This window comes from Arvicanthis niloticus, chromosome 6, assembly GCF_011762505.2.
Source record: "Arvicanthis niloticus isolate mArvNil1 chromosome 6, mArvNil1.pat.X, whole genome shotgun sequence".
NCBI lineage: Eukaryota > Metazoa > Chordata > Mammalia > Rodentia > Muridae > Arvicanthis > Arvicanthis niloticus.
This window is the reverse complement of record NC_047663.1, coordinates 104220245-104245855: the sequence shown is the minus strand read 5'-3', so window position 1 is coordinate 104245855 and position 25611 is coordinate 104220245. Positions and strand designations below refer to the sequence as shown.

General features: G+C 34.9%; 1 protein-coding gene across 11 annotated transcripts in view; it reads left to right on the top strand.

Moving 5' to 3' along the window:
• The window catches only part of Spopl (speckle type BTB/POZ protein like), a 73401-nt gene that overhangs the window by 28582 nt on the left and 19208 nt on the right, over positions 1-25611 (top strand). For 6 of the 11 annotated variants that reach the window (XR_013111510.1, XM_076937476.1, XM_076937477.1 and 3 more), the window contains 7 exons: positions 7802-7937; positions 8105-8226; positions 8480-8631; positions 10062-10189; positions 11821-11916; positions 16030-16207; positions 16285-16340. Coding sequence is in view for 10 of the 11 variants with exons in the window: in XM_076937476.1 (XP_076793591.1) it covers positions 7860-7937; positions 8105-8226; positions 8480-8631; positions 10062-10189; positions 11821-11916; positions 16030-16207; positions 16285-16340 (810 nt within the window). In the remaining variant the exon portion in view is untranslated. The remainder of the gene's footprint in view (positions 1-7801; positions 7938-8104; positions 8227-8479; positions 8632-10061; positions 10190-11820; positions 11917-16029; positions 16208-16284; positions 16341-25611) is intronic. The other 5 variants (XM_034506797.2, XM_076937481.1, XM_076937482.1 and 2 more) reach the window with 3 other exon arrangements.

The window sequence follows — 25611 nt, the reverse complement described above, 5'->3', positions numbered from 1 at the left end:
CCTGGTCTCTTAGGGCCTCCCAGAAACTAAATCACCATCCAAAGAATGAGCATTGGCCGGACCTAGACCCGCCTCCACATATGTAGCAGACGTGCAGCTTGGTCTTCATGTGGGGGACCCCCAACAACATGGGCAGGGCCTCTCCTTGAATATGTTGCCTGCTTGCCTGTGGATCCTGTTCCCCTAACTGGACGACCTTGTCTGGCCTCAGTTGGAAAGGATGTGCCTCGTCCTGCAGCAGTGACTTGATGTGAGGAGCGTGGGGATGGGGCATTAGTGGAGGGTTGATGCCCAGAGAAGGACTCTTCCTCAAAGGAAAAGGGGAGGGAGCAATGGGAGGAGGATCTGCATGAGGAAGTACTAGGGGGGAGAGGGGCTGATACTGGGATGTAAAGGGAATAAATAAATACATTTAATAAAACAATTTAATAAAATAATTAAAATTATAATTTTAATAAAATTTGTATTAAATACAAATTATTTTATTTAACAAAACAAAGTTAATATCACAATAAAACAACTGAAAAATATCTTCAATCTGTTTGTATTATTGAAAATGCTTATTTCTTATTCAGTTTTAATAAACAGCTTTGCCTGGCATAGTAATATGTTTGACAATTGTAAACTTTTGAAAGGTGGAATACATCTTTCCAGGCCCTTTTTGTTTTAAGGAGTTCTGTCAAATACTCCAGTTGACCTGCCTTTGTATGTGTCTTGACATTTCTCATTTGCAGCTTTCGGTACCTTTCTGTACTAGATATTTGTAATATTTTAACTGTAATACATGGTGGAGAATTACTTTTCTTCTCTTGACTGTTCCGTGTTCTGTTCATGTAACTTTTTTTCCCTCGAACTCTATGCTCACCAGGAGTTTGAATTCCTCTGCTTCATCCTCCTTTCTTGACTTGTGTTTTTGAAGTGATCGATTCTGTTGGTGAGGCTTTCTGTTGAGGTTTTAACTGGCTTATTGAGATTTTTTTAGTTCAAGCGTTATTTCAGTTTGGGTTTTCATAGATTCACAGTCTACTTTCCTGTTTTGGGCTGACCTTATTTCATTCTTCTCTTTGTCTTAGAATTCTTTTAGTTGTTTAGCCATAGTTGCAATCATTCTTTGCAATTCTGCATCTGGGAGCTTTTCCATGTTATTTTCAATAGTGGCTGTTATGGGATTTTTTACATTTTGGAGATGGTTTGGTATCTCATGTTTTTATTTCTGTGTTTGGATTTGTGTATTTGCAGTTAGCTGGTTAAATTTTTCTTTCCGTTTTATACAGCATGTTCTTTCAGCATGGGTTCAGTGCTCAGAAGGAGGCTAATTGATAGGAGGGTTGGGATATTCATGTTCCCTGTTGGAGCCTAGTTTGTCTGCTATAGCCTTTAGTGAAATGGTCAAGTTACTTGGAACAAGTTAAGTGTCCTTTGGGCTGAGTTTCAAGACTGGATGAGCACTGAAGGTATCAGTTAAGCAGCTGCTATGACTGTTACATTGTGAACCAAGGGAGTTTACTGGGTTTCCCAGCCATGTGCTATGCTGGAGGATGTTTGCCTGGGAACAGGATGAACACTGGGAAACCCCAAAGGGAGGAAGAGAGATTTAAGAGGAAGTGATGTTCATGGTAAGTCATTGTGCGTCATAGGGATTACCTGGATGGAGCAGGGCTGGACAAAGATAATCTATATGTGTCTTTATGATATATAGGTAATCCAGACTGTCCCTGGTGTAGAGTGCTCTTAAATCCCTTTTTTAAAAAATATTTTTTATTGGTTATTTTATTTACTTGCATTTCAAATATTATCCCCATTCTCTGTTTTCTCTCTGGAAACTCCCATCCCATCCCTGCTGCTCTCTGCTTCTATGAGGGAGCTTCCCTACCCAGTCAACCACTCCCTCCTTGCCACCCTAGCATTCCACATTTTCGAGAATTTTGTTGAGTAGTTTTGCATTGATATTCATAAGAAAAATTGGTCTAAAGTTCTTTTTCTTTGTTGTGTCTTTGTGTGGTTTAGGTATCAGTGTAACTATTGCTTCGTAGACTGAATTAGGTAGTGTTCCTTCTGTTTTGTGGAATTGTTTGAACAGAATTGGTATTAGGTCTTCTTTGAAGGTCTGATAGTATTCTGCACTAAAACCATCTGTTTCCTGGGCTTTTTTTGGTTCAGAGACTTTTAATGACTACTTCTATTTTTTTTTTTTGTTTGTTTGTTTGTTTTTAGGGATTATGGCACTCTTTAGATGGTTTATCCAATCCTGATTTAACTTTGGTACCTGGTATCTGCCTAGAGAATCATTCATTTCATCTAGATTTTCCAGTTTTGTTGAGTATAGGCTTTTGTAGTAGGATCTCATGAATTTCTTCAGTTTCTGTTGTTATGTCTTCCTTTTCATTTCTCATCTTGTTAATTTGGATACTGTCTCTGTGCCCTCCGGTTAGTCTGGCTAAGGGTTTATCTTGTTGATTTTCTCTAAGAACCAACTCCTGGTCTCGTTGATTCTTTGTATAGTTCTCTTCCTTTCTACTTGGTTGATTTCAGTCCTGAGTTTGATCGTTTCCTGCCATCCACTCCTCTTGGATGTATCTGCTTCTTTTTGTTCTAAAGCTTTCAGGTGTGCTGTTAAGCTGCTATTGTGTTTTCTCTCCAGTTTCTTTTTGGAGGGACTCAGGGTTATGAGTTTTCCTCTTAGCACTGCTTTCATTGTGTCCTATACATTTTGGTATACTGTGCCTTCATTTTCATTAAATTCTAAAGCCTTTAATTTCTTTCTTTATTTCTTCCCTGACCAAGTTTTCACTGAGTAGAGAGTTGTTCGGTTTCCAAGAGTATGTGGGATTTGTGTTGTTTTTCTTATTGAAGACCAGCTTTAGTGCATGGTGATCTGATAGGATGCTTGGGCTTATTTCAGTTTTCTTGTTTTATTTGAGACTTGTTTTATATTCTATTATATGGTCAGTTTTGGAGAAGGTAACATGAGGTGCCGAGAAGACAGTATATTTTTGGGGGGTGTGTGTGTGAAATGTTCTATAGATATCTGCTAAATCCATTTGGTTCATAACTTATGTTAGTTTCACTGTGTTTCTTTTTAGTGTCTGTTTTCATAATCTGTCTATAGATGAGAGTGGGGTGCTGAAGTACCCCACTATTACTGTGTGAAGTTCAATGCTTGCTTTGAGCTTTACTATTATTTCTTTTACAAATGTGGGTGCCCTTGCATTTGGGGAATAGATGTTCAGAATTGAGAGTTCATCTTGGTAATTTTTTTTCCCCCTTTGGTGAGTATAAAGCGTCCTTCCTTACCTTTTTTGATAACTTTGATTTTACTTGATATTAGAATGGCTACTCCAGCTTGTTTCGTGGGACTATTTGCTTGGAAAAATTTTCTCCAGACCATTTGCTCTGAGGTAGTATCTGTCTTTGTGATTAAGGTGCATTTCTTATATGCAGCAAAATGCTGGGTCCTGTTTATGTATCTAGTCAGTCAGTCTTATGTTTTTATTGGGGAATTGAGTCCATTGATGTTAAGAGATATTAAGGACCAGTGATTGTTGCTTCCTAGTAATTTTGTTGTTAGAGGTGGAATTATGTGTATGTAATTATCTTCTTTTGGGTTTGTTGAAAAAAGATTACTTTCTTGCTTTTTCTAGGGTATAGTTTCCCTTTTTGTATTAGAGTTTTTTATCTGTTATCCTTTGCAGGGTTGGATTTATGGAAAGATATTGTTTGAATTTAGTTTTGTCATGGAATATCTTGGTTTCTCCATCTATGGTAATTGAGAGTTTTGCTGGGTATAATAGCCTGGGCTGGCATTTATGTTCTCTTAGGGTCTGTATGACATCTGTCCAGGATCTTCTGGCTACTTCTGTATTCCCAAAGTATGGACACAAGTGAAAGAAAGACAAGCTCTTGAGCCAGGCTTTCAAAGTTACCAAGCTAGCTAAAGATAGAACTACAGATGTTTTAGAATAAAGTTCACAAGCTTTCTTTGGTAGCAGTACCCTCTTCTCAGAACATGGGCTAATACTATTGTTGTTACTGATGAAGGAGGCCCTGGCACATTTGCTAAAATGTCATTATCACTTATAACTAAATTGAGTAAGTTCTTTCTTCATTGTAGTTCACTAACTATAGCGGGCTTTCTTGTTATTGTCAGATATTTTATTACATTCAGAGTCACTACTCGACTATTTTTTTTGTCATATCTGTGTATGCATTCATTACATCTGTGAACTCCTGCCTGTAAAGTTTAGGGAGTCATTGATAAATCTCTTCATATTCATTTAATGTTAGCAGCAGTCTCAAGCCAATACTTACTTTTGGTAGGGAGAAGAAATGGAATGATAGGTGCATGGTTATTTAACATGACCTTTATTTTCTCATAAATATTGGGAAATTTTTGTAGTAAACATAGGTAGTTATGTTAGTATTCATCTGTATCAAACATTAGTGCTTATGCTTCTATGAAATAGGAAATCTCACAAATGTTCATATCAGTAAAACTCACTTTTTATCAATAAGTAAAGGAGGAAATATCACACTTGAAATTTCTAAACTAAATCCAGACAAGTCCTTCACTTAACATTGGTTTAGCTTGAGTTTTACTACTTTATGAAAGCAGTCCATATTCAGAAGATATTCTACTTTCAGTTTTTAAACTTTTATGTTTTCTTAGGCTAGCATTATTCAGTAATTGTATTCTCAGGATATTAGGCTGCAGCAAGCCACATTTGGTGTTTGGCCATGCAATTAAATACATGGTATTCAGTTGTTTATTGTTTAGTTATGCTGTGATGTTCAGTATGTTTTTAAACTATGTAGGATAGATTTTTCATGCCATGGCCCTATCCTATGTCCATTGACTAAGAAAGAAATCATTTGTTTACTGATAATATTTTAGTTATGTTCTTTTTTTATACAATCTTATTTGAAAGAATAAAGATAGGAAGGTCTGAATGGCATTAGTTAATAGAATACATTATTTTTTTTTCTTTTAAAATAGATGGGTAAAGACTACTGGAAATAGTGAAGTTGACTTTCAAGTATCTCATCTTTGTCCCTTATTCTAGTACTTAACATTTTACATTGATATTTCATGTAGCCTGTGTCTTTTGGTTGTCATCTGTAAAATTAAGAGTTGAAATAATCAGCCTGTTGCGTCTCTGTAACTTTTAGAGTCAGCAATATTCTATGGGAGGAGCATGGGTTTGGAGCCAGGCAAATTTGTGTTCAGTCACTTGTTAGTTATTTACATTTTAAGAGTAAGGTTGTGAAATGGCTATCATCAAGGAAGAAAAGGGACTAGATGCTGGCCTGGTGTGGATGTAGTGGTGATGAGACCTAGTACAGCCTTTATGTAATCCAGGACTTGGAAGGGAGAAGAAAGGGGATAGTGATTGTGAAGCCGGCCTGTGTTACCATGCCTGGCTACCTTTCATTTAAAAACATGAATTTCTGGTTTGCGTTCATGTGGTATAAAAAAAATATATTAGAATTTCTTTATATGAAGGTTGTTGTGTTTTGTTTTGTTTTGTTTTTTTCTTTACATGTCTACCTTTGGAAAGTAACTTGAGTGAATTTATCATGTTCAAGAGATAGCTTCTTTTAGCAGAGTGGGCTTCTGATCCAATCAGAATGCAGTTTGTTAATCCTATATGATTCATGTTATTATTGGACCAATGGACATATCTCCTCTGACAGGTTGGCATTGTATCATACAAGGTCCACAGCTGGATAAGAACCTTAACCACTTTTCGCTTAGCTGTCTGAGTAGCCATATCTGGCACTATAAAAGCTACACAGCAGGAGGGACCTTCCAGCTTAGTTTCTACCTGATTTGTGTGATTTCTACTTCCAAATTGTGTGGTACCTTTATTTCAATGGTAGAGTCCATGGTTCTGGTAAAGAACCAACATCAGTGACAATGACCTGTATTTTTGGGGGGCCTTTTAGGTGGTGTTGTAGAACTCCCTGAGTGGTATTCTTTACTTGCTACTGGGATTTTCATTTAGTAACCCATGGTCATTACAGGGAGACAGAATTCTACTTATGATAAATGTCTCTATTCTGTTATTATTTTAATTATATATTTAGTTAGCCTAAAAATTAATAGATTTCTGTATGGTTTCTTCATAACTTACTAGTTTTAGTTAGCCTTCCCTTCCCACCATCTCTTGTTTATTCTAGTATTGATAGTGTAACAGAATTCAGAGGTTTGTACCAGACCAAGCCTCACTGCAATGAACATCTGCAAACAAAGGACAAAAGGGTATACTGTATTTCCACAGTGACCCAACTACAGCTTCCACAGTGAGATTTTTTTTTCCCCCTGTTTGGGGAGAGGTTACAAGGGTAGAGGGGAGGTATGAAGGGAGAGGGAGATAAATGGGATTGGGGTACCTGATGTAAAATTCACAAAGAACCAATAAAAAGTTCAATGAATCAGTTGTAGTTGCCTGGGAGGACTTTTATATATTGCGGTAATAGTTTTCATTATTGGTGACTGTTTTCTCTTCAATTCTTACCTCCATCCTCTTCCCTCCTGTTGTCTTCTCCCTTTCCCCCAATTTTCTTCTCTCCTGTTCTGTTACCACCATTACCCCCCTTAGCTATTTCTACCTCCTCTTCTGTTTTCTTTGTTTTGAGGCAGTATTCAGGACTTTGCTGTGTAAACCAGGCTAGTCTGTTATCTCTAGTGGTTCTCCTTCAGTCCACCTTGTTTACCAGACTCTGTTTCTATGATCCTTCTGCTCTTGGCTGGGGCTCCAAGCCTGCACCATGATTCCTGGCTCTTGTTTCTTATCTGTATTGAAGAATTTTAAAGTGTTTCTTCACTCATAGTTTTATCTTTTATAGCTATATTTCTTTCTTAATATGTCAAGTGGTTTACTCAATTCATTTTCTTATTTTAACTCCTGTTTTATAGTTTTAGAGAAAAATCTCTTTTTTTAATTGAAGAATTTGTCTTCTTCTGCCAAGTATTTCCCTCCATCAGATTTATGTGGTATTCTTGATCAGTTTTTAAATCAAAAGTAGGTTCTCATTGTTCCTAAAAAGTATAGTATATTCAACAAAATCAACAATGTCAGTAGGAGGATGGAAGATGAGAACTGAAGAAAAGGACATAGGCACCAATAATGAAAACTATTACTATGGTGTATTGACGTTTTCCCATGCAACTGCAACCAACTGATTTTGACAGAGATTTCAAAAGTACACCCTGGAGAAGAGAGCTCATCTCAAACAAATGGCTGCTCACGACATCCAGATAGGTTACTAATTGTTCATCCAAATTGATTTGGATCAGGAATAGATAACTAGAAGGGAAATAAATCACTTAGTACATCTTCGAAGAAAACACTATGCCACAGATACTGTCTAAGGACACAGTGGGTAGTCTGAGTTATTTATAGGCTTTTGTAGACATCTGTGTTCTTTGGTGAGAACTAGGATCTGGCAGGTAGTGACATAGAGTTACAGTGAGAACTCGCCTATGGCCCTTTGCATTTCAAGAAGTGATGGCAGAAGATGAGCCAGACTTTGATGACATTAAGTTTCTGTGATATGCTACATGGATATTTTTGATTTGTGGTATTTGAAAAATAGTCTTATATAAATATTAAGCTGGTTTGCATTTCAGGTTTAGATTGACAGATGCTTATGGATTTATGAAAAATTTCTAAAATTATTTAAATACCTCATGTACTCTTTCAAAATCTAATTTTAATACTAATTTCTCGAACTTTAAATATAATCTCTCTTTCTGATTTTCTCAAAGATTGACCAGTAAATTTAATTTCTTTGTTTGTAGCTAAATTATTCAAGTTTGTGGGATACTATATGAATCTTAAGACTGTAATAAAGTGGCAATGTCTCGGGAACCTACTCCACCTCTGCATGGAGATATGTCTACTAGTCCTGTTGCAGAAAGCTGGTGTTACACACAGGTACATGCCATTTAAAATGCATTTGCTGCTTGTCACATACATTCTCTAACAATGACAAGTATTACTGTAAAATTGTAAAGCAATATGGCTTCACTGTCATTAGAATGAATATTTGATTTGTGACAAGATTAAGTCATGAGGATAAAAATGGTTTTCTTATCTTGTAGGTTAAAGTAGTGAAATTTTCCTACATGTGGACTATTAATAACTTCAGTTTTTGTCGAGAAGAAATGGGTGAAGTGTTAAAGAGTTCAACATTTTCTTCTGGCCCAAATGATAAAATGAAATGGTAAACATATTTTTTTACTCTATTTTTTGTTAACTTTGTGTTTACTGTTATTGTTGGTACTATAGTCATTAGTATAATTTTACACTAAATTAGTAATTAATTCCTAATAAATTGGAGAAATGTAAAAAAAACTACATGGTTATTTCAGAAGTGCAGTTGAGATACTAATTTGTAGGTAATTTCAGTGTTGTCTGCCCTTTTTTGTTTATGCCGAATACTAAATTACTATAAATGACCTATTGTTTTATTTCAGGTGCCTGAGGGTGAACCCAAAGGGATTGGATGATGAAAGTAAAGACTATTTGTCCTTATATTTGCTTCTAGTTAGCTGCCCAAAAAGTGAGGTTCGAGCTAAATTCAAATTCTCTCTTCTGAATGCTAAAAGGGAAGAAACAAAAGCAATGGGTAAGTGATTGGCAAAAGACTTTTCTTCATACTTTACCTGGAAAACTGAGATTATTGTCCTCTCTTATGTCTTAGTTCAAAACATTTATCATTGGCCATTTTTTAATTTCACATTTGAGCTTAAGTTGTTTCCTATGGTTTAGCTCCATAAAAATATAGAGGTAGTTACAATAATATTAAAATTTAACTGCTTCATGTCCTAAAATAATGTTGCACTTGTCACTTGGAAAAGTAGTTGCTGCTAAAACAGGGTTTCTGGTATATGTCATCAGGAAAGTGTCTCCTCTCCCTTGCCTTTTTGGTGGACATTACAAGGAAATGGACTGGCCTCATATTTTCTCACTAGAATTTTTTTTTTTTTTTTTAACAGTGAATGAAAGAAAAGGAAATTTTCTTGTAGTCAGAGCTTTTTAATTTCCGTTAAAATTCTTTACTTCAGAGCTGTATAAGAGAAGAATGTTAGAGAATATTTACAATGTTTTTTATAGGGTAATAGCCTGTGAATGGCCACACTGAATTGTAAATACTTTCTTAGAAGTGAATTAAAGAATCGAGTAACTTCATTACACATATAATTAATTTTTACATTTTCATATTATATGTCACTTAAAATAGAGTATTTCAGTTAAAGTTCTATGCTAATTGTGTAGATAATGGATGATATGTAAAAAATACTTTGTTGAGAATCTTGTGTATTTCACACCATACAATTGAGCAGTCCCTAAAATATTTGAAACATCTTAGATATTTATTAAATTTTTTTTTTTTTTTTTTTACAAATTCTACAAAAAGCATTTTGAGGGCTTTTATGTATGGATGTTTATTTCATGAGATTATATGTACCGTGGGAACAGGAAGAGGCTTTTTAACATTCTCACCAACTTGAGGTTTTCTATAATTCAGCAAACGTAAATCAATAGGTATGTTTGGCAGCAGTGCTTAAAAAATTTCTTAATGAATTAGATCATTGGTCTTAAAGGGAGAAACAAGAAATGAGATATTTTTTAATGAAGTTTTGACGTTAGATGATGACTACTATGCCAATACCAGTATGATTTGCATTTATTATTTACAGGCAACAGAGGTGTGTGTCTGTGTCTGTGTGTGTGTGTGTGTGTCTGTGTCTGTGTGTGAGAAAATGCAAATGTGTGCATGTGTGTCTGTGTGTCTCCTTTCCCTCTAAGGGATTTGATGACTTTTCTTAAGAGATTCATAAGTCTTAATTTAAGTTCAATGACTGTGGCCAAACTTTGAGGAACAATGAAAGGGTTTAATTCTCCTGACAAGTTTCTTCAGATGCCTTTTTTATACTTGTAGCTCATACAGCATAACGAATATTCTAGCTATATTCTGTACATTTGTATTTCTTTACCATTAAGGAAAAAATTATCTTTGAATCTTGTTTGATTTAAACCTCTGTTTTCCACCAGAAAGCCAAAGAGCGTATCGATTTGTGCAGGGGAAGGACTGGGGATTTAAAAAATTCATTAGAAGGGATTTTTTGCTTGATGAAGCTAATGGTCTCCTTCCAGACGACAAGCTTACGTTATTCTGTGAGGTAGGTATGCCTTTATATTAATAACTCCATGGTTTATTTACTAATGTGGAAAAAGAGTGAACTAGATTAATACAGAGTATAATTTTAAAATGAAAGTGATTGGTTTATTTTACAGGGTTTCTTTTGTAAATTCTTTTTTAGAAAAATCTGACTAAAATAATCTTACAAATCAACATGGTGTTTTATATTTTTGCCATGTCTCTAGTTTTTTTGCATAGTTATACTACCACATACTAAATATATAAATGTATATATATACATACATATGTGTATATATATACATATATATATCATTGTGCACATTTAATATCTTCTTTATTTTGAATAATGCTGACATAGCCAGTTTTATAGATTAATCTGATACAACCTTCTGCAGTTTATAGTTTGAATGAAAATGCATGTGGAAAACATTGGGAAGCCTTCTGGTCCTTCAAGCTATTGGATTAACATAGTCAAATCTGTGTTAATATTATAAAAAACAAACTTGATATTTTAATGATGTGCACATATAATTTGGCATAAGAATATTTGCTTAATTTATATTCATATTGTATCATATTTTGAAAATTCTATTTCCTCTTCCAGGAATTTACTCTTATGACTTGTTTGAGTTTAGGTTTGGGTTTGCTTATGTCATTTTTATCTTTGGATAGTTTTATTGATATAAAATCATGAAATTCAACTTTTGGAATAAACTCAAAAAGATTATATTGTTTTTAGTACAATTTTATTGATATACTTAAGTAGCAGATAAATTTCTTAAAATATCAATATACTTCAGCAAATTAATGTGAAGAGGTGAATATAGTAACTTCCTTATCTACTGAATTAACTTTAGTCTCTAGTCAATGAATAGAAACTTTCAAAATTACAAACTCTGTACCATTGTATTATATCATTCTGAAGTATGCATAGTAATTAAAGTATGACCACAGAGAAATACATACATAAATGAACTGCATAATTCATTTGTTATAAATACAATTATTGGGTTGTTTCCTCATCATTTCAAGGGGCTAAAACTTGAAGCATTTGTTTGTAGTAAGCAGGCATTTAAGTAGTATTTTAAATAGATAAAATTATTATACTGTTTAAATTTTGACCTTTATTGTAGATTCTTCCAGAATTTTAGAATTGATCTTAATTTGAAAATGTTAGGTTTTTTTTTTTTAAGGTCATCTTATAATTTAGTGGTCCTTAAAAATTCTTTGAGCAATCTATAAAAACACAATCAAACAAAATGGCCTGATAGATTTGACTAATAACTTAACCTCTTTTAGAAAATAATCTGTATTATAGAACTGAAATAATGTTTGTTAGTAGGTGTTTTTCTGGGTGTATATACTGGAACCTAGACAATAAATTCAGAATTAAGGCTGAAATTAATTTTAAGATTATTCAGGTATGTGTGTATATTATCAATATGCTAAATAACACATTCTAGTGACCCATAAAACTTATGACATATTTTTAAGGTAACCCATTTTTAGATCTTGAAATGTGCTTTTCACAAGCCCAGACATTATCTCTTGGGCACTATCTTTAGTACAGATGGGCAAAGTCACTTTTAACGTTCTTTGTGCCCTCCATCATTCCTTCCACTCCTCTCATGGATACCCTTCATTCTACAGCATCTCCAACACTGCTTGCAGAAGAGGTGGAAGCATTGCACTGCCCTCCCTAAAGAACTGGCATCTCCCCTCCACTGCAAGTGGTGCTGTAGACAGGTAAGGCAGCTGGTACTACTCTTTTTATGCAAGACATAGGTTAGTCTTGCAGTCTATTTAGTGGCAAGCGTTAGATGAAAATCTTTAACAGTGTAAACAGCTCTGCTTCCTTTCTCCAAAATGATGCACAAACAGAAATTGAGAATAAATTGGAGAAATAGAACACTGGTTAAAGTCACTCATATTTTGAAACCTTAAAAATATTAAATATTATTGATAGTCTACAGATCTATGACATTCCTTGAGAGACAGAAATATATATGTATAGTTAAAATAGATGAGCTTTTAATAAAGCTGAACTCATTCTTTCCTAAGGACACATAAAATAATTCCTATTGATAAGGTATCCTTTTAATAAGGTCCGTTTAATACATTGTGGTATTGTGTAGAAGATGGGTTTTATTTCATAGCTGAGAAATGAAAAGTTGACTACACTCTTGCTATGACTAGAACTTTTAAAATGGGATCTTGAAACCCCCAAGCTCTTACTGTCTCCCTTTTCTAGGAGATATGCAAAACTGGACTTTTTGTAGTCAGTCTAGAGGTTAAGCAAGTAGTTGATTCTAGTGACACTATAATACTGTGTGGGTTTAGAAACAGCTCCCTTTTAGTTTTACAGGGTTCAGGTTTTTAAAGGTTAGAACAAGTACTGTTCAGTCAAAGCAGAAAAGAAGAACTAGATTTGTGAGCTAGATTCATATACAGTTATACCCCTGAAATACTCATCTTCATTATAAGCTATGTTCTTAGGGTGAACCAATGGCAAGTTTAAAAAGAGAATTGTCTTATGTGTTAAGTCAGCAGAGAATCTCAGCCTTCTTCCTGAATTTTCTCTCTAGGTTCCATTAAGTTGTTCATTACCTGTTCTCAATGTTTTTATCATTTCAAATTATAGATATCAAAACAGTGAGAACCCATCACTTCTCAACTTTATTTAGGTCATTAATTTCTATTTGAATTGAAATGTGTGGTTGCTTTGATAGCACTAGATAGATATGGAAGGAATGCGAGTCCTTTACAGTATGATTGCTTATACAGAGTGTAGCTGTGCATCACTCCACAGTGATAATGTCTCTGATTTCTTATTCTTTTACATACTTACTTTATATATGATTGTGTGTCTTCTGCCAAGTTTTTATATTAAATATGTTAGCTTGGGTCCCAGGGAGATAATTCAGTGTGTAAAAGCACTTGCCATGCACATCCTTGATGACCAGAAAACACATAAAAAGGCAGTTGTGGTAGCACACAGCTGTAGTCCCAGCACTCCTACAGTAAATGAGTGGCTAAGACAGGAGAATCAGACTGAGACTTGTGGTCTAGCTAGAAATAACATGATAACAAGCCAGATTCAACCTCAGAAACAAAGTAAGGAGAGAACTGGTTCTTCAAAGTTCTCCTCTGAGCGCTGCATGATGGTATGACACTTATGCACTTGCAGTTTATACACACATACATGCATGCATTCAAACAAACATAAGTTATATTGAATTAGAAACAACACATAGAGCTTAAGAAATTTTTTTCTATATAAATTGTGACCGTATTTTTTATAAAACTGTGTAATTTATGTAGGTAATTAAACAATCCAGTTCTCTCTACTTAAAAATTTCAATAATAATAATAATTATTTTTTATTTATTTATTTATTTATTTATTGGTTGTTTTTTGTTGTTGTTGTTGTTGTTGTTTGTTTTTTGTTTTTTGTTTTTTGTTTTTTGTTTTTTGTTTTTGTTTTAAGACAGGGTTTCTCTGTGTAGTCCTGGCTGTCCTGGAACTCACTTTGTAGATCAGGCCAGCCTCAAACTCAGAAATCCACTTGCCTCTTCCTCCCAAGTGCTGGGATTAAAGGTGTGAGCCACCACCGCCCAGTAAGAATAATTATTAATATAAGCAATTAAATACATTGTATTTTAAAAATGATTGCTAAATAAATTGAGTATATGTTTACATCAGCATAGTCCATTTGTGTATCATTGTCTTTTGATAAATAGTAAAATAGGGCAATGAAGTAAAGATCAATGGAGCATTTTTTTCTCTTAAAGTTACTGAAATTTTAGATACTTTGAATTATGAAAGTCTTAAGATAGAACCTTTGTGTATGGCTTTATGTACATAATATCTTGGCCCCCATATTTAGAAAATAAGATTATTGTAATAAATACCTTTGTCCATAATTGCTAAAGGTAATAGTATAAGGTAATTATATATATTAAAAATAACATGTAGTATAAAGACCTTAGGAATCTGGAGGTATATGAAGCTTTTTCTGGTACAGACTATCCATGTGATTTACATTGCTTTATTTACTTTATGATACCAGTTTGAACTGTCTATAAGATAAAGTGAATAGATCAAATTACCTCTATGCCACATATATTTCCAATCTAAATCTTGTCTAGCTTTTTCTCGTGTTTAGTAACTTATTTGAAACACACATTTCTATATACTAGTATATCAGATCTCTAGACCTTTTAAACAGGACCATGTATTTGCATGTTAGTAATTTGCTCAAGTTTATCTGTTATGCATTTTCATTTTCTACATGGTTTATTGTAATATGTGCTTCCTGCATGATGGTGGGTTTGCTTTGTTTAGATGGTTTTGTTTTGGGTTTTTTTTGTTTGGTTGGTTGGTTGGTTTTTTTTTTTTTTTTTTTTAGATCCTTACTGAACCTGGTGCGTCCTCATTTGGCTGGCTGACTGGCCAGCAAACATTAGGCATCCTCCTCTCTCAGCCTTCCCAGTGTTAGGATTGCACTTGCTGCTGTAAATTGTTATGTTTTTCACTTGGGTACTAGAGATCAAACTCAGATCCTCAAATTTGCACAGCAGTTTGCTGACTGAACCGTGTCTCAAGCCCAGTGTGTACCCTTAAATTACATTCTCAAGAAATCAATTCATTTGTCTACCGCTTTGTAAAAAATGTTCCCATTCTCAATATTTAGTACTCAAAGCATAACTAATACAGTACATCCAATTTAATTTTTCAAAATTGTTCATTTGTTCTGAACTATTTGGTTTGTTAGTGTTTCTTTTTTGTTGTTCATTGTAATACAAAATTATCAAAGTAATACAGTGGAGTGCTGTTTTTTAAAGATGGTGTGAAGGTTATAAGATTTGACTCAGTGAACAACGATTTTTAATGGGGGATCTGCATAAAAGCAGTGTTACAGTTATCCCAATTCTTTTTAGTGTTTCATAGATAAATAAAATATATGCATATTGAACTAAAGTACATTTGTATTGAACTTACCTTTGACTTTCCAGAAAATGTCAAGAACTTTAAAAATTACAGTGGGAATTTTTTCTTTAGTATGTCTTTTACTTAATTTAATTTAACTTAAAAATTTTTAATTAATTTTAGCAGATATTTAAATCAATTCTACTGTTGTTGAAATGTGTAGGAATAATGATTAAATTACCAATTTTCTTCTTATATTTACTTTATTTTATTATGTGTGTGTGTGTTTTGCATCTATGTCTCTATACCACTGTCTGTCTGGTGCCCAGGAAGGTCCGAAAGGAGTGTTGGATCCCATGGAGTTACAAATGGTGGAGAACTGCTGAGTTGGCAGTTCTGGGACCCATGTCCTTTAGAATGACAGGCTGAACTCTTACCTGAGTACTAAGCCATTTCTCTTCCTCTAAGTTTCCAGTTTTTATGATAATAGTTTTATGTCTTTGAAAATTCTGAAAGTAGTACATATAATGAAATTGAAATGTTAATAGGTGTGCAGTGTAAGTGAAAAAAAAAAACAAAAATTCTTTCACAAAGATATGAACTTTGTAAATCTAATGATATTGTGGAGTTTTTAATTAAGAAATAATTTTGTGATTATAATAAATGAGCTTTCTAATCAATTGATAAGCTATTTATTTACATACAGTGTCACCACTGAACAAGATTTAGGTTATATCTTAGTTTCCCTAGGCTATTTCTCTCATTTATATCATTAAATATGTTTTGAGGGTACTAGGATTTGGGATTACTTAGTATTAGGTATGTTGAATTAATCAAGATATCTTAAATTTAATAAATAAAATATATACATAGTAACTAGTGATTAATAATGCTGTATGAAAATGTTTTCTTTGTTGTCTTCTTTATTAGGTGAGTGTGGTCCAAGATTCAGTAAATGTATCAGGACATACTAATACAAACACTTTAAAGGTGCCAGAATGTCGACTAGCAGAAGATTTAGGTAATCTCTGGGAAAACACAAGATTTACAGATTGCTGCTTTTTTGTGAGAGGAAAAGAATTCAAAGCTCATAAGTCTGTGCTTGCAGGTACCTTTTCCTTTGGATAATATAACATTTTAAAAATAAATTTATGCATTGAGTAATGATGCTTATTCTTGTTATAGCTCGATCCCCAGTTTTTAATGCAATGTTTGAACATGAAATGGACGAATGCACAAAGGTAAATGTTGTTAAAAGGCTTCATATTATTTAATTTGTATATATGTATGTGTATAGAATGCACATATTAAAAATATCTGTGCATGTTCTTGTTCTCAAATTATAATAGAAAGAATTTAGAAACTGGGGAAAATGTGTCCTCTAATAAAACAGCAGATGCTCTCAATGTGGATGCTCACTGAGCATTGTAAGGAACAACTGTTTTCATGGTCTGATTGCTAGAGCACTTCCTAGTGTACAGAAAGCCTTCTGATTCGTCTCTAGTGAGAGAGGGGGAGGGGAAGGAATCACACTATTATCATTATTATTATTATCATTATCATTATCATTATTATTATTATTATTGAGTAACTTCTGGCTTCTAGGGCATAAATTACCCACCTGTGTATGGACTTCTGTTCAAATTTTTTTGAATTATATTTTTTTAATAAATCGACTTAAAAAATAACAAATAGTAAGCTTTATGGAGTTTGGTTTTTTTTTTTTTTTTTTTTTCCCATTGCCTTTGGTTAGCCCTTTCTCTTAAATCTTCTGCATTCCTTGACTCATTCCCCATGTAAGAAGCCTTTTCCACCTTAATATTTCTTCTCTCTACTTTCATAGAAAAAGTTTTCTACTACTCTCCCCTCCATTTAGGCTTGTATTGTTCCACTTCCACTAATGGACCCATTATAAACGTTCACATAGTCTAAGAATTCAAAGCTAGAATCCTGAGAGAGACCATGGGGGAGTTTTTCTGTTCAAGGCCTGATTACTTCATTTAATAATATGGTATTTTCTAGATCAATCTGTTTTCCTGAAAATGTCATGATTGATTAATTAATTAATTAATTATAGCACCTGAATAAAATTCCAGTACCAGTCTGTATTCCCACCAAAAGTGAATAAAGGGTTTCTTTATTCATATCCTCGGCATATTTTTTATTTTCTTGATAAAAGCTATTTTGATGGGGATAAGATGGTATCTCAGGGGAGTTTGAATTAGTATCTTCTCAGTGGTAAGGATGTTGATTTGTATTTCTTTTAAGAATTATTCTTTAATGTATGGTACAGTTAATTGGGTTGTTTCTTGATATTTAGTTCTTTGTATATTATAAATATTAATCCTCTATCAGATTCATAGCAGATAAAAATATTTTCCCATTCTGTAGATTATCTCTTTGTTAAATAGTTTCCTTTGGTGTGCAAATTTTTAATTATATGAGGTTCTATTTGTTGATTGTTGACATTATTTCCTGAGTAACCAGAATCATCTTTACAGTGTCCTTTCTTGCATCTGTGTATTTAGTATCTTTTCTGTGTTTTCATCTAGGCATTTCAGAATTTCATGTTTTATGTTGAAATCCTTGATCCTTGTGTGTTCTTCTGTGCACTTCTCCAAGATCTTTTTGTCTCTCCCTCTTTTTCGTCCTCAAGCGGGGTTAGAAAGTAGGGTTTAGTTTCAGTCTTCTGCATGTAGATACCCAGTTTTCCCAACACACTTTAAAGATGCCTTGTCTAATGTGGTTTTGGCATTTTTGTCTGTAGAGCACGAACTTACACTTACACCATTTCTCTTTAATCTTGTATTGATTCTTTGTCTGTTTCTGCACCAGCAGCATGTTATTATTGCTGTGATCTTTTAGAATAACTTGAAATAGGTATTATGATACCTTCAGAAGAATTCCTTTTGTTCAAGTTGTTTGGGCTATGCAGAGTATTATCCACTTCCAGGTGAGTTTTAAGAGAGTTTGAGGAAGGTTTTGTTTGATTTTCTGCTGTTTTTTTCCTTGTTTTTTGTTTGTTGTTTTTTCCTATTTATGTTAAGAATAACCCTAACATTTTATTGGGATTACTTTAAATCTGTAGATCTTCCTTGATAGGATGGCTATTTTCTTTCTTTTTCTTTTTCTTTCTTCTTTTTTTTTGTTGTTATTTTTTTTTAAACTCTGGTTTTTTATTTGATTGAGAAAAAGAATTCTGAGAACAGTGCACATATTAGATACAATAATAACTTGAACCAAATGCTGTGCTCTGATTGGCCTGAAACTCACTCTGCAGACCAGGATGGCCTTGAACTCAAAGATATTCACATGCTTTCATCTCTGGAGCACTAATACTAAAGGCTGTGCCATTACCTCCAGGCTGTTTTAACTTAGCTAGTACATGCTGCCTGGTTGGTGGTTCAGTGTCTGAGAGACCTCAGGAGCCAGCTGAGTTGAGACTACTGGTCTTCCTATGGTTGCTTTTTTAAGTATCTGCATCTATCTCAGTCAACTGTTTCTAGGGTCTCTTAGAGGGCAGCCATGCTCGGCTCCTGTCTGTAAGCACACCATATCAGTAATAGTGTCATGCCTTGGAGCCTCCCCTTGAGTTGGATCCAAGTTTGGGCCTGTCACTGTACCTTTTTTCCCCTCAGGCTTTTCTCCGTTTTTGTTCCTATAGTTCTTTTAGAGAGGAACGCTTCTGAGTCAGAGTTTATGACTGTGGAACGACAACCCCAACCAGCCACTTGATACCCTGTCTTTCTACTAGAGGTGGACTCTACAAGTTCCCTCTCTCCATTGTTAGGCATTTCATCTAAGGTTTCTCCTGTGGAGTCCTGAGAATCTCTCACTTCCCAGATCTCTGGTACATTCTAGAGGGTACCCCACCTCCCATCTAACCAGGTTGCTTGTTTCCAGTCACTCTACTGGCCCTCGGGGCTTCACTCCTATTCCCCCCCTCCCCCCAGGCCTTGTAATACCTGATTATATTCCCCCTTTTTCCCCCTCTCCTCTCTCTCATCCAGGGCCCTCCGTCTGTCCCCTGTGATTACATTCTTCTCCCTCTCAAATGGGATTGAGACATCCTCACTTAGGCCCCTCCACTTGTTAACATTCTTGAGTTCTGTGGATTGTATCCTGGGTATTCTGTACTTTTTTGGCTAATATCCACTTATTAGTGAGTATATACCATTCACTCAGGTACCTCAATCAGGATGATACTATTTTCTAGTTCCATTCATTTGCCTGCAAAACTCATGATGTCCTCGTTTTTAGTAGCTGATTAGTATTCCATTGTGTCAATGAGTTGCATTAACTGAATCCATTCTTCCATTGTGGGACATCGGGTTGTTTCCAGCTTCTGGCTATCACAAATAATAAGGCTGCTATGAACAAAGTGGAACATGTGCCCCTGTGGCATGGTGGGGCATCTTTTGGGTATATGCCCAAGAGTGGTATAGCCTGATCTTCAGGTAGATCTATTTCTAGTTTTCTGAGGAACCTCCAGATTGATTTCCATCCAGAGTGGTTTTACCAATTTGCAATCCCACCAACAATAGAGGAGTGTTCCTCTTTCTCCACATCCTCGCCAGCATGTGCTTTCTGTCACTTGAGTTTTTGATCTTAGCCATTCTGATTGGTGTAAGGTAGAGTTGCAGGGTCATTTTGACTTTCATTTCCCTGATGACTAAAGATTAACTAAGTGCTTATTAACCATTCGCCCACTGCCCCACTGCCCCACACCACCTCAGTCTGAAGCCTTCAAAGATTCCTCTGTTGTGAATTCTCTGTTTAGTTCTATACCCCATTGGGTTGTTTGGTTTTCTGGAGGTTAGCTTCTTGAGTTCTTTATATATTTTGGGTATTAGCCCTCTATTGGATGAGGAGTTAGTGAAGACTTTTCCCAATCTTTAGGTTGCCAATTTTTCCTATTGACTATGTCCTTTTCCTTATAGAAGGTTTTCAGTTTCATGAGATCCCATTTATCAATTCTTGATCTTAGAGCCTGTGCCACTGGTATTCTGTTAAGCATCATTCCTCCTGTGCCAGTGTATTTGAGGCTCTTTCCCACTTTCTCTTCTATTAGATTCAGTGTATCTGATTCTATGCTGAGGTTCTTGATCCTCTTGGACTTGAGCTTTGTGAAAGGTGACTACTTTAATTTTTCTATATACAGATGGCCAGTTAGACCAGCACCATTTATTGAAGATGCTTTCTTTTTTATATTATATACTTTTTGATTTTTTTATCAAAGATCAAATGTTCATGAGTATGTGGTTTTATTTCTGTGTCTTCCATTTTATTTCAAGGATCAACCTGTCTTTGTACCAATACCATGCAGATTTTATCAGTACTGCTTTGATGACATCTGCTTGAGGTCAGGGTTGGTAATTCTCCCAGAAGTTCTTTTATTGTTAAGAATTGTTTTTGCTATTCTGGTTTTTTTTTTTTTTTTTTTTTCCAGATTAATGTAAGAATTGCACTTTCCATGTCTTTGAAGAATTGTGTTGGAATTTAGATGGGGACTGCATTGAATCTGTAGATTGATTTTGATAGGATGGCCATTTTCACTGTTAATCTTACCAATCTATGAGCGGGGAGATCGCTCCATTTTCTGAGGTCTTCTTTGATTTCTTTCTTGAGAGACCTGAAATTGTTGTCATACAAAATCTTTCACTTGTTTGGTTAGAGTCACCCCAAGATATTTTATATTATTTCTGACTATTGTGAAGGGCGTTGTTTCCCTAATCACTTTCTCAGCCCCCCTTTTTTATTTGTATAAAGGAGGCTACTGATTTGTTTGAGTTAATTTTATATTTAGCCATTTTGCTTAAGTTGTTTATCAGCTGTAGAAGATCAGCCTTGTTTTATCCCTGATTTTAGTGGAATTGCTTCAAGTATCTCTCCATTTCATTTGATTTTTGCTGTTGGTTTACTGTATATTGCTTTTATTATGTTTAGTAATAATTTTGGGGGCCTTGAGTTCCTGATCTCTCCAATACTTTTCTCATGAAGAGGTAGTCAAAGGCTTTTTCAGCATCTAATGAGATGATCATGTGTTTTTGTTTTCCCCTTTAAGTTTATTTGTGTAGTGGATTCTGTTGATATATTTCTGTATATTGAACTATCCCTGCATCCCTGGGATGAAGCCTACTTGATCTTGATGAATGATGATTTAGATGTGATCTTAGATTCTGTTTGCGAGAATTGTGTTGAATATTTTTGTATCGATATTCATAAGTGAAATTGATCTGAAGTTCTCTTTCTTTGTTGGGTCTTTGTGTGGTTTATTTATCAGTGTAATTGGCTTCATAGAATGAAGTAGATAGTGTTCCTTCTGTTTCTATTTTATGAAATAGTTTGAGGAGTATTGGTATTAGTTCTTTGAAGGTCTGATAGAAATCTGCACTAAAGTCATCTGGCCCTTATTGTTTGTTTGTTTGTTTGAGACATTTTTAATGACTTCTATTTTTTTTTAGCAGATATGATCCTGTTTAGATAGTTTACCTGCTCTTGATTTAACTTTTGTATGTGATATCTGTCTAAAAAATCATCCATTTCATCTAGATTTTTCAGTTTTGTCAGATACAGGCTTTTGTAGTAGGATCTGATGTTTTTTTTTTCTTTATTTCTGTTGTTATGTCTCCCTTTTTATTTCTGATTTTGTTAATTTGGATACTGTCTCTGCTCTTTAGTTAGTGCTAAACTGGCTATGGGTTTATCTATCTTGATTCCTCAAAGCTTTTGACTTTGTTGATTTTTTTTTTTTTTTTTTTTTTTTTTTTTTTTGTATCATTCTGTTTGTTTCAGTTTAGGCCCTTAGTTTGACTATTTCCTGCTGTCCTGGGTGTATTTGCTTCTTTTTGTTCTAGGGCTTTCAATATCCTTTTAAGTTGCTGGTGTAGGCTATCTCCAGTTACTTTATGAGGGCACTTAGTGTATGCATTTTCTTTTTAGCACTGCTTTCATAGTGTCCTATAAGTTTGAGTATGCTGTGTCATCATTTTCATTGAATTCTAGGAAGTCTTTAATTTCTTTCTTTAAGTTATCATTGAGTAGAGAGTTATTCAGTTTCTATGGGTATGTGGGTTTTCTGTTGATTTGTTGTTATTGAAGTCTAGCCTTAGTTAATGGTGATCTCATTAGCATGCATGGGATTATTTCAGTCTTCTTGTCCATGTTGAGGCTTGTATTGTGACTGATTATATGGTCAGTTTTGGAGAAGGTTCCATGAGATGCTGAGAGGAAAGTATATTCTTTTGTTTTAGGGTGAAATGTTCTGTAGATATCTGTTAAATCCATTTAGTTCATAACTTTTGTTATGAACTCTCTGTGTTCTGTGTCTCTGTTTAGTTTCTATTTTAATGACCTGTCCATTGGTGAGAGTGGGATCTTGAAGTCTCCCACTATTATTTTATATTTGTTTTGAGCTTTAGAAAAATTTCTGTTATGAATGTGGGTGACCTTGCCTTTGGGGCATAGATGTTCAGAACTGAAACTTTCTCTTGGTGGATTTTTCTTTTGATGAACATGAAGTGTCCTTCCCCATCTCACTTGATAACTTTTGTGTAAAAGTCTATTTTATTGAATATTAGGATGGCAACTCCAGCTTGCTTCTTGGGACCATTTGCTTGGAAGACTTTTTTCGAGCCTTTTACTCTGAGGTAGTGTCTGTCTTTGTTATTGAGGTATGGTTTTTTTTGTAGTCTGCAAAATACTGGATCGTTATGGTATCCATCCAGTCTGTTCACTTATGTCTTCTTATTGGGGAATTGAGTCTCTTGATATTGAGAGATATAAAGACAGATGATTTTTAGTTCCTGTTATGTTTGTTGTAACGCATGGCCTTATGTGTATGTGATTTCCTTCTTTTGATTTTGTTATGAGATGATTACTATCTTTTTTGGGGGGGTGTAGGTACCCTCCTTTTGGAGTTTTCCTTCTGAAATCCCTTTGTAGGGCTGGATTGATAGATAATGTTTAAATTTGGTTTTGTCCTGGAATATTTTGGTTTCTCCATGATTGTTGAGGTTTTGCTGGGTATAGTAGTCTGGGCTGGAATTTGTGTTCTATAAGGGTCTGCATGTCCTTTGTCCAGGCTCTTCTGGATTTTAAGGTCGCTGTTGAGAATTCTGGTGTAATTCTGATAGGTCTGCTTTTATATTTTACTTGGCCTTTTCTTCTTACAGCTTTTAATATTCTTTCTTTGTTCTGTGCATTTAGTGTTTTGATTATTATGTGAGGAGAGGATTTTCTTTTCTGTTCCAATCTATTTTGTGTTCTATAGGGTTAGTGTACATTTATGGGTATCTCTTTCTTTAGGTTGGGGAAGTTTTCTTCTATGATTTTGTTGAGAATGTTTTAGGGTTTTTTTGAGCTGTGAATATTTGCTTTCTTCTCTTCCTGTTATTCTTAGATTTGGTCTTTTCCTTGTGGATTTTCTGGATGTTTTTGGCTTAGGAGGGTTTTTTTTTTTTTTTTTTTTTTTTTTTTTTTAATTTTCTTTGACTGTTATGTCAATATCTTCTTCACCTGAGCTTCTCTCGTCTATCTCTTGTATTCTGTTATTGATGCTGTCATATTTATTTCCTGACCTCTTTCCTAGGTTTTCCATTTTTAGTTTTGCCTCCATTTGTGTTCTCTTTATTGTTTCTACTTCCACTTTTAGGTCTTGAACTGCTTTATTCAATTCCTTCACTTGTTTGATTGTGTTTTCTTATATTTCTTAAAGGAATTTGTTTCTTCTTTAAGGGCTTCTACCTGTTTACCTGTGTTTTCCTTTATTTCTTTAGTGAGTTATTTATATCCTTTTTAAAGGACTCTTTTTATCTTCATGAGATAGGATTTTAGGTCAGCTTTTTGATTTTCAGGTGTGTTGGTGTATCCATGGCTTGCTGTGGTAGGAGAACTGGGTTGTGGCAATGCCAGAGTATATTGGCTTATGTATTGTGTATGGTCTGGTTATCTCTGGTATCAGCTGGTCTGGGTATCTCTGTCTGGAACCTGTCTTTTGTGTTCCTGGGTTGCTATAGTAGACCTCCTGAGAGGCGTTCAGACTGGAGTCTTCAGAGGAACATGCACTCTGGTGACCTGTTGCCCTTGCTGCAGCAGATCTTCTGGCATCCCTTCAGACCATGGGGTCTTCAGAGGAGCATGCACTCTGGTGATCTGTTGCCCTTGCTGCAGCAGATCTTCTGGCATCCCTTCAGACCATGGGGTCTTCAGAGGAGCATGCACTCTGGTGATCTGTTGCCCTTGCTGCAGCAGATCTTCTGGCATCCCTTCAGACCATGGGGTCTTCAGAGGAGCATGCACTCTGGTGATCTGTTGCCCTTGCTGCAGCAGATCTCCTGGCATCCCTTCAGACCGTGGGGTCTTCAGAGGAGCATGCACTCTGGTGACCTGTTGCCCTTGCTGCAGCAGATCTTCTGGCATACCTTCAGACTGTGGTCTTTAGAGGGCGGGGAAGCTGATGATCTTCTCCTGAGGAATGTACAGACCAGAAAGATGGTGTAGTTTGAGCAGGGATATATACACACACCAGTGTTTTAGCTAAGTCATGGTAGTTATATTTTCAATTTTCTGAGAACATTCCACTCTAATTCTTGAAATTATTGTGCTAGTTTATATTCCCACCAGCTGTGTTTCTTTAGTCTCACCAACATTTGTTGTCATTTGTCTTCTGTTTTTTAAGTGTATATAGTTCTATTTATTTATTTATTTATTGGATATTATATTTATTTACAGTTCAGATGCCATTCTCTTTCTTCATTTTCCTTCCCTAGAACCCCCTATCCCATCCTCCTCCTCCTTTTTGCTTTTATACCATTTGAATTACATGCAAGTATTTAGGTCAGTTCTAGGTTGAGGGATACAACAGATGAAAATAGTCAAGGAAGAGCAAGGCAATAAACAAAATTCTGTGACCACTCCTAAGATCACTGTTTCTAAGGGCTTATCAGAATGACCAAAATATCTGAGCCAACTTCCCTGTCCTAGTCCAAAGTCCAAAGTCATTTTCATGTCTGAAGCCTACTTCCTTGTTCTAGCCTAAGATTTAGATTCCTGCCTGAAATTACTTCTTTGTTCTGGCCTAAGTTTTAGATTCCTTCCTGAAACTACTTCTTTGTTCTAGCCTAACATCAGATTCCTGCCTGAAGCCTACTTCCTTGGCCAATATCATTTTTTTTCCTTGATAACAGTTCTGACTGACATGCTTTAAACTCTTTCTGTGTCTTTTCTCTTGAAGTCTGTCTCTTAGTCTTGTTAGACTATTTATTGATTGAAAGTTTTGTAGTTTAACTTTTACAGTTCTGATATTCTAGATATCATGCTGTGTCTGAGGTATAGCTTGAAGATTTATTTTTCCCATTTCATGAACTGTGTGTTTGTGAGTAGATTTAACACTGCTATTCAGAAAAATTTAGATTTCATGTAGGGCCATGTATTCTTTGGTCTGTTTGAATTTATGTTAATGCAGTGTGAGAAATGTGGCTCTATAGTAATCTTTTGCCAGCACCATTTATT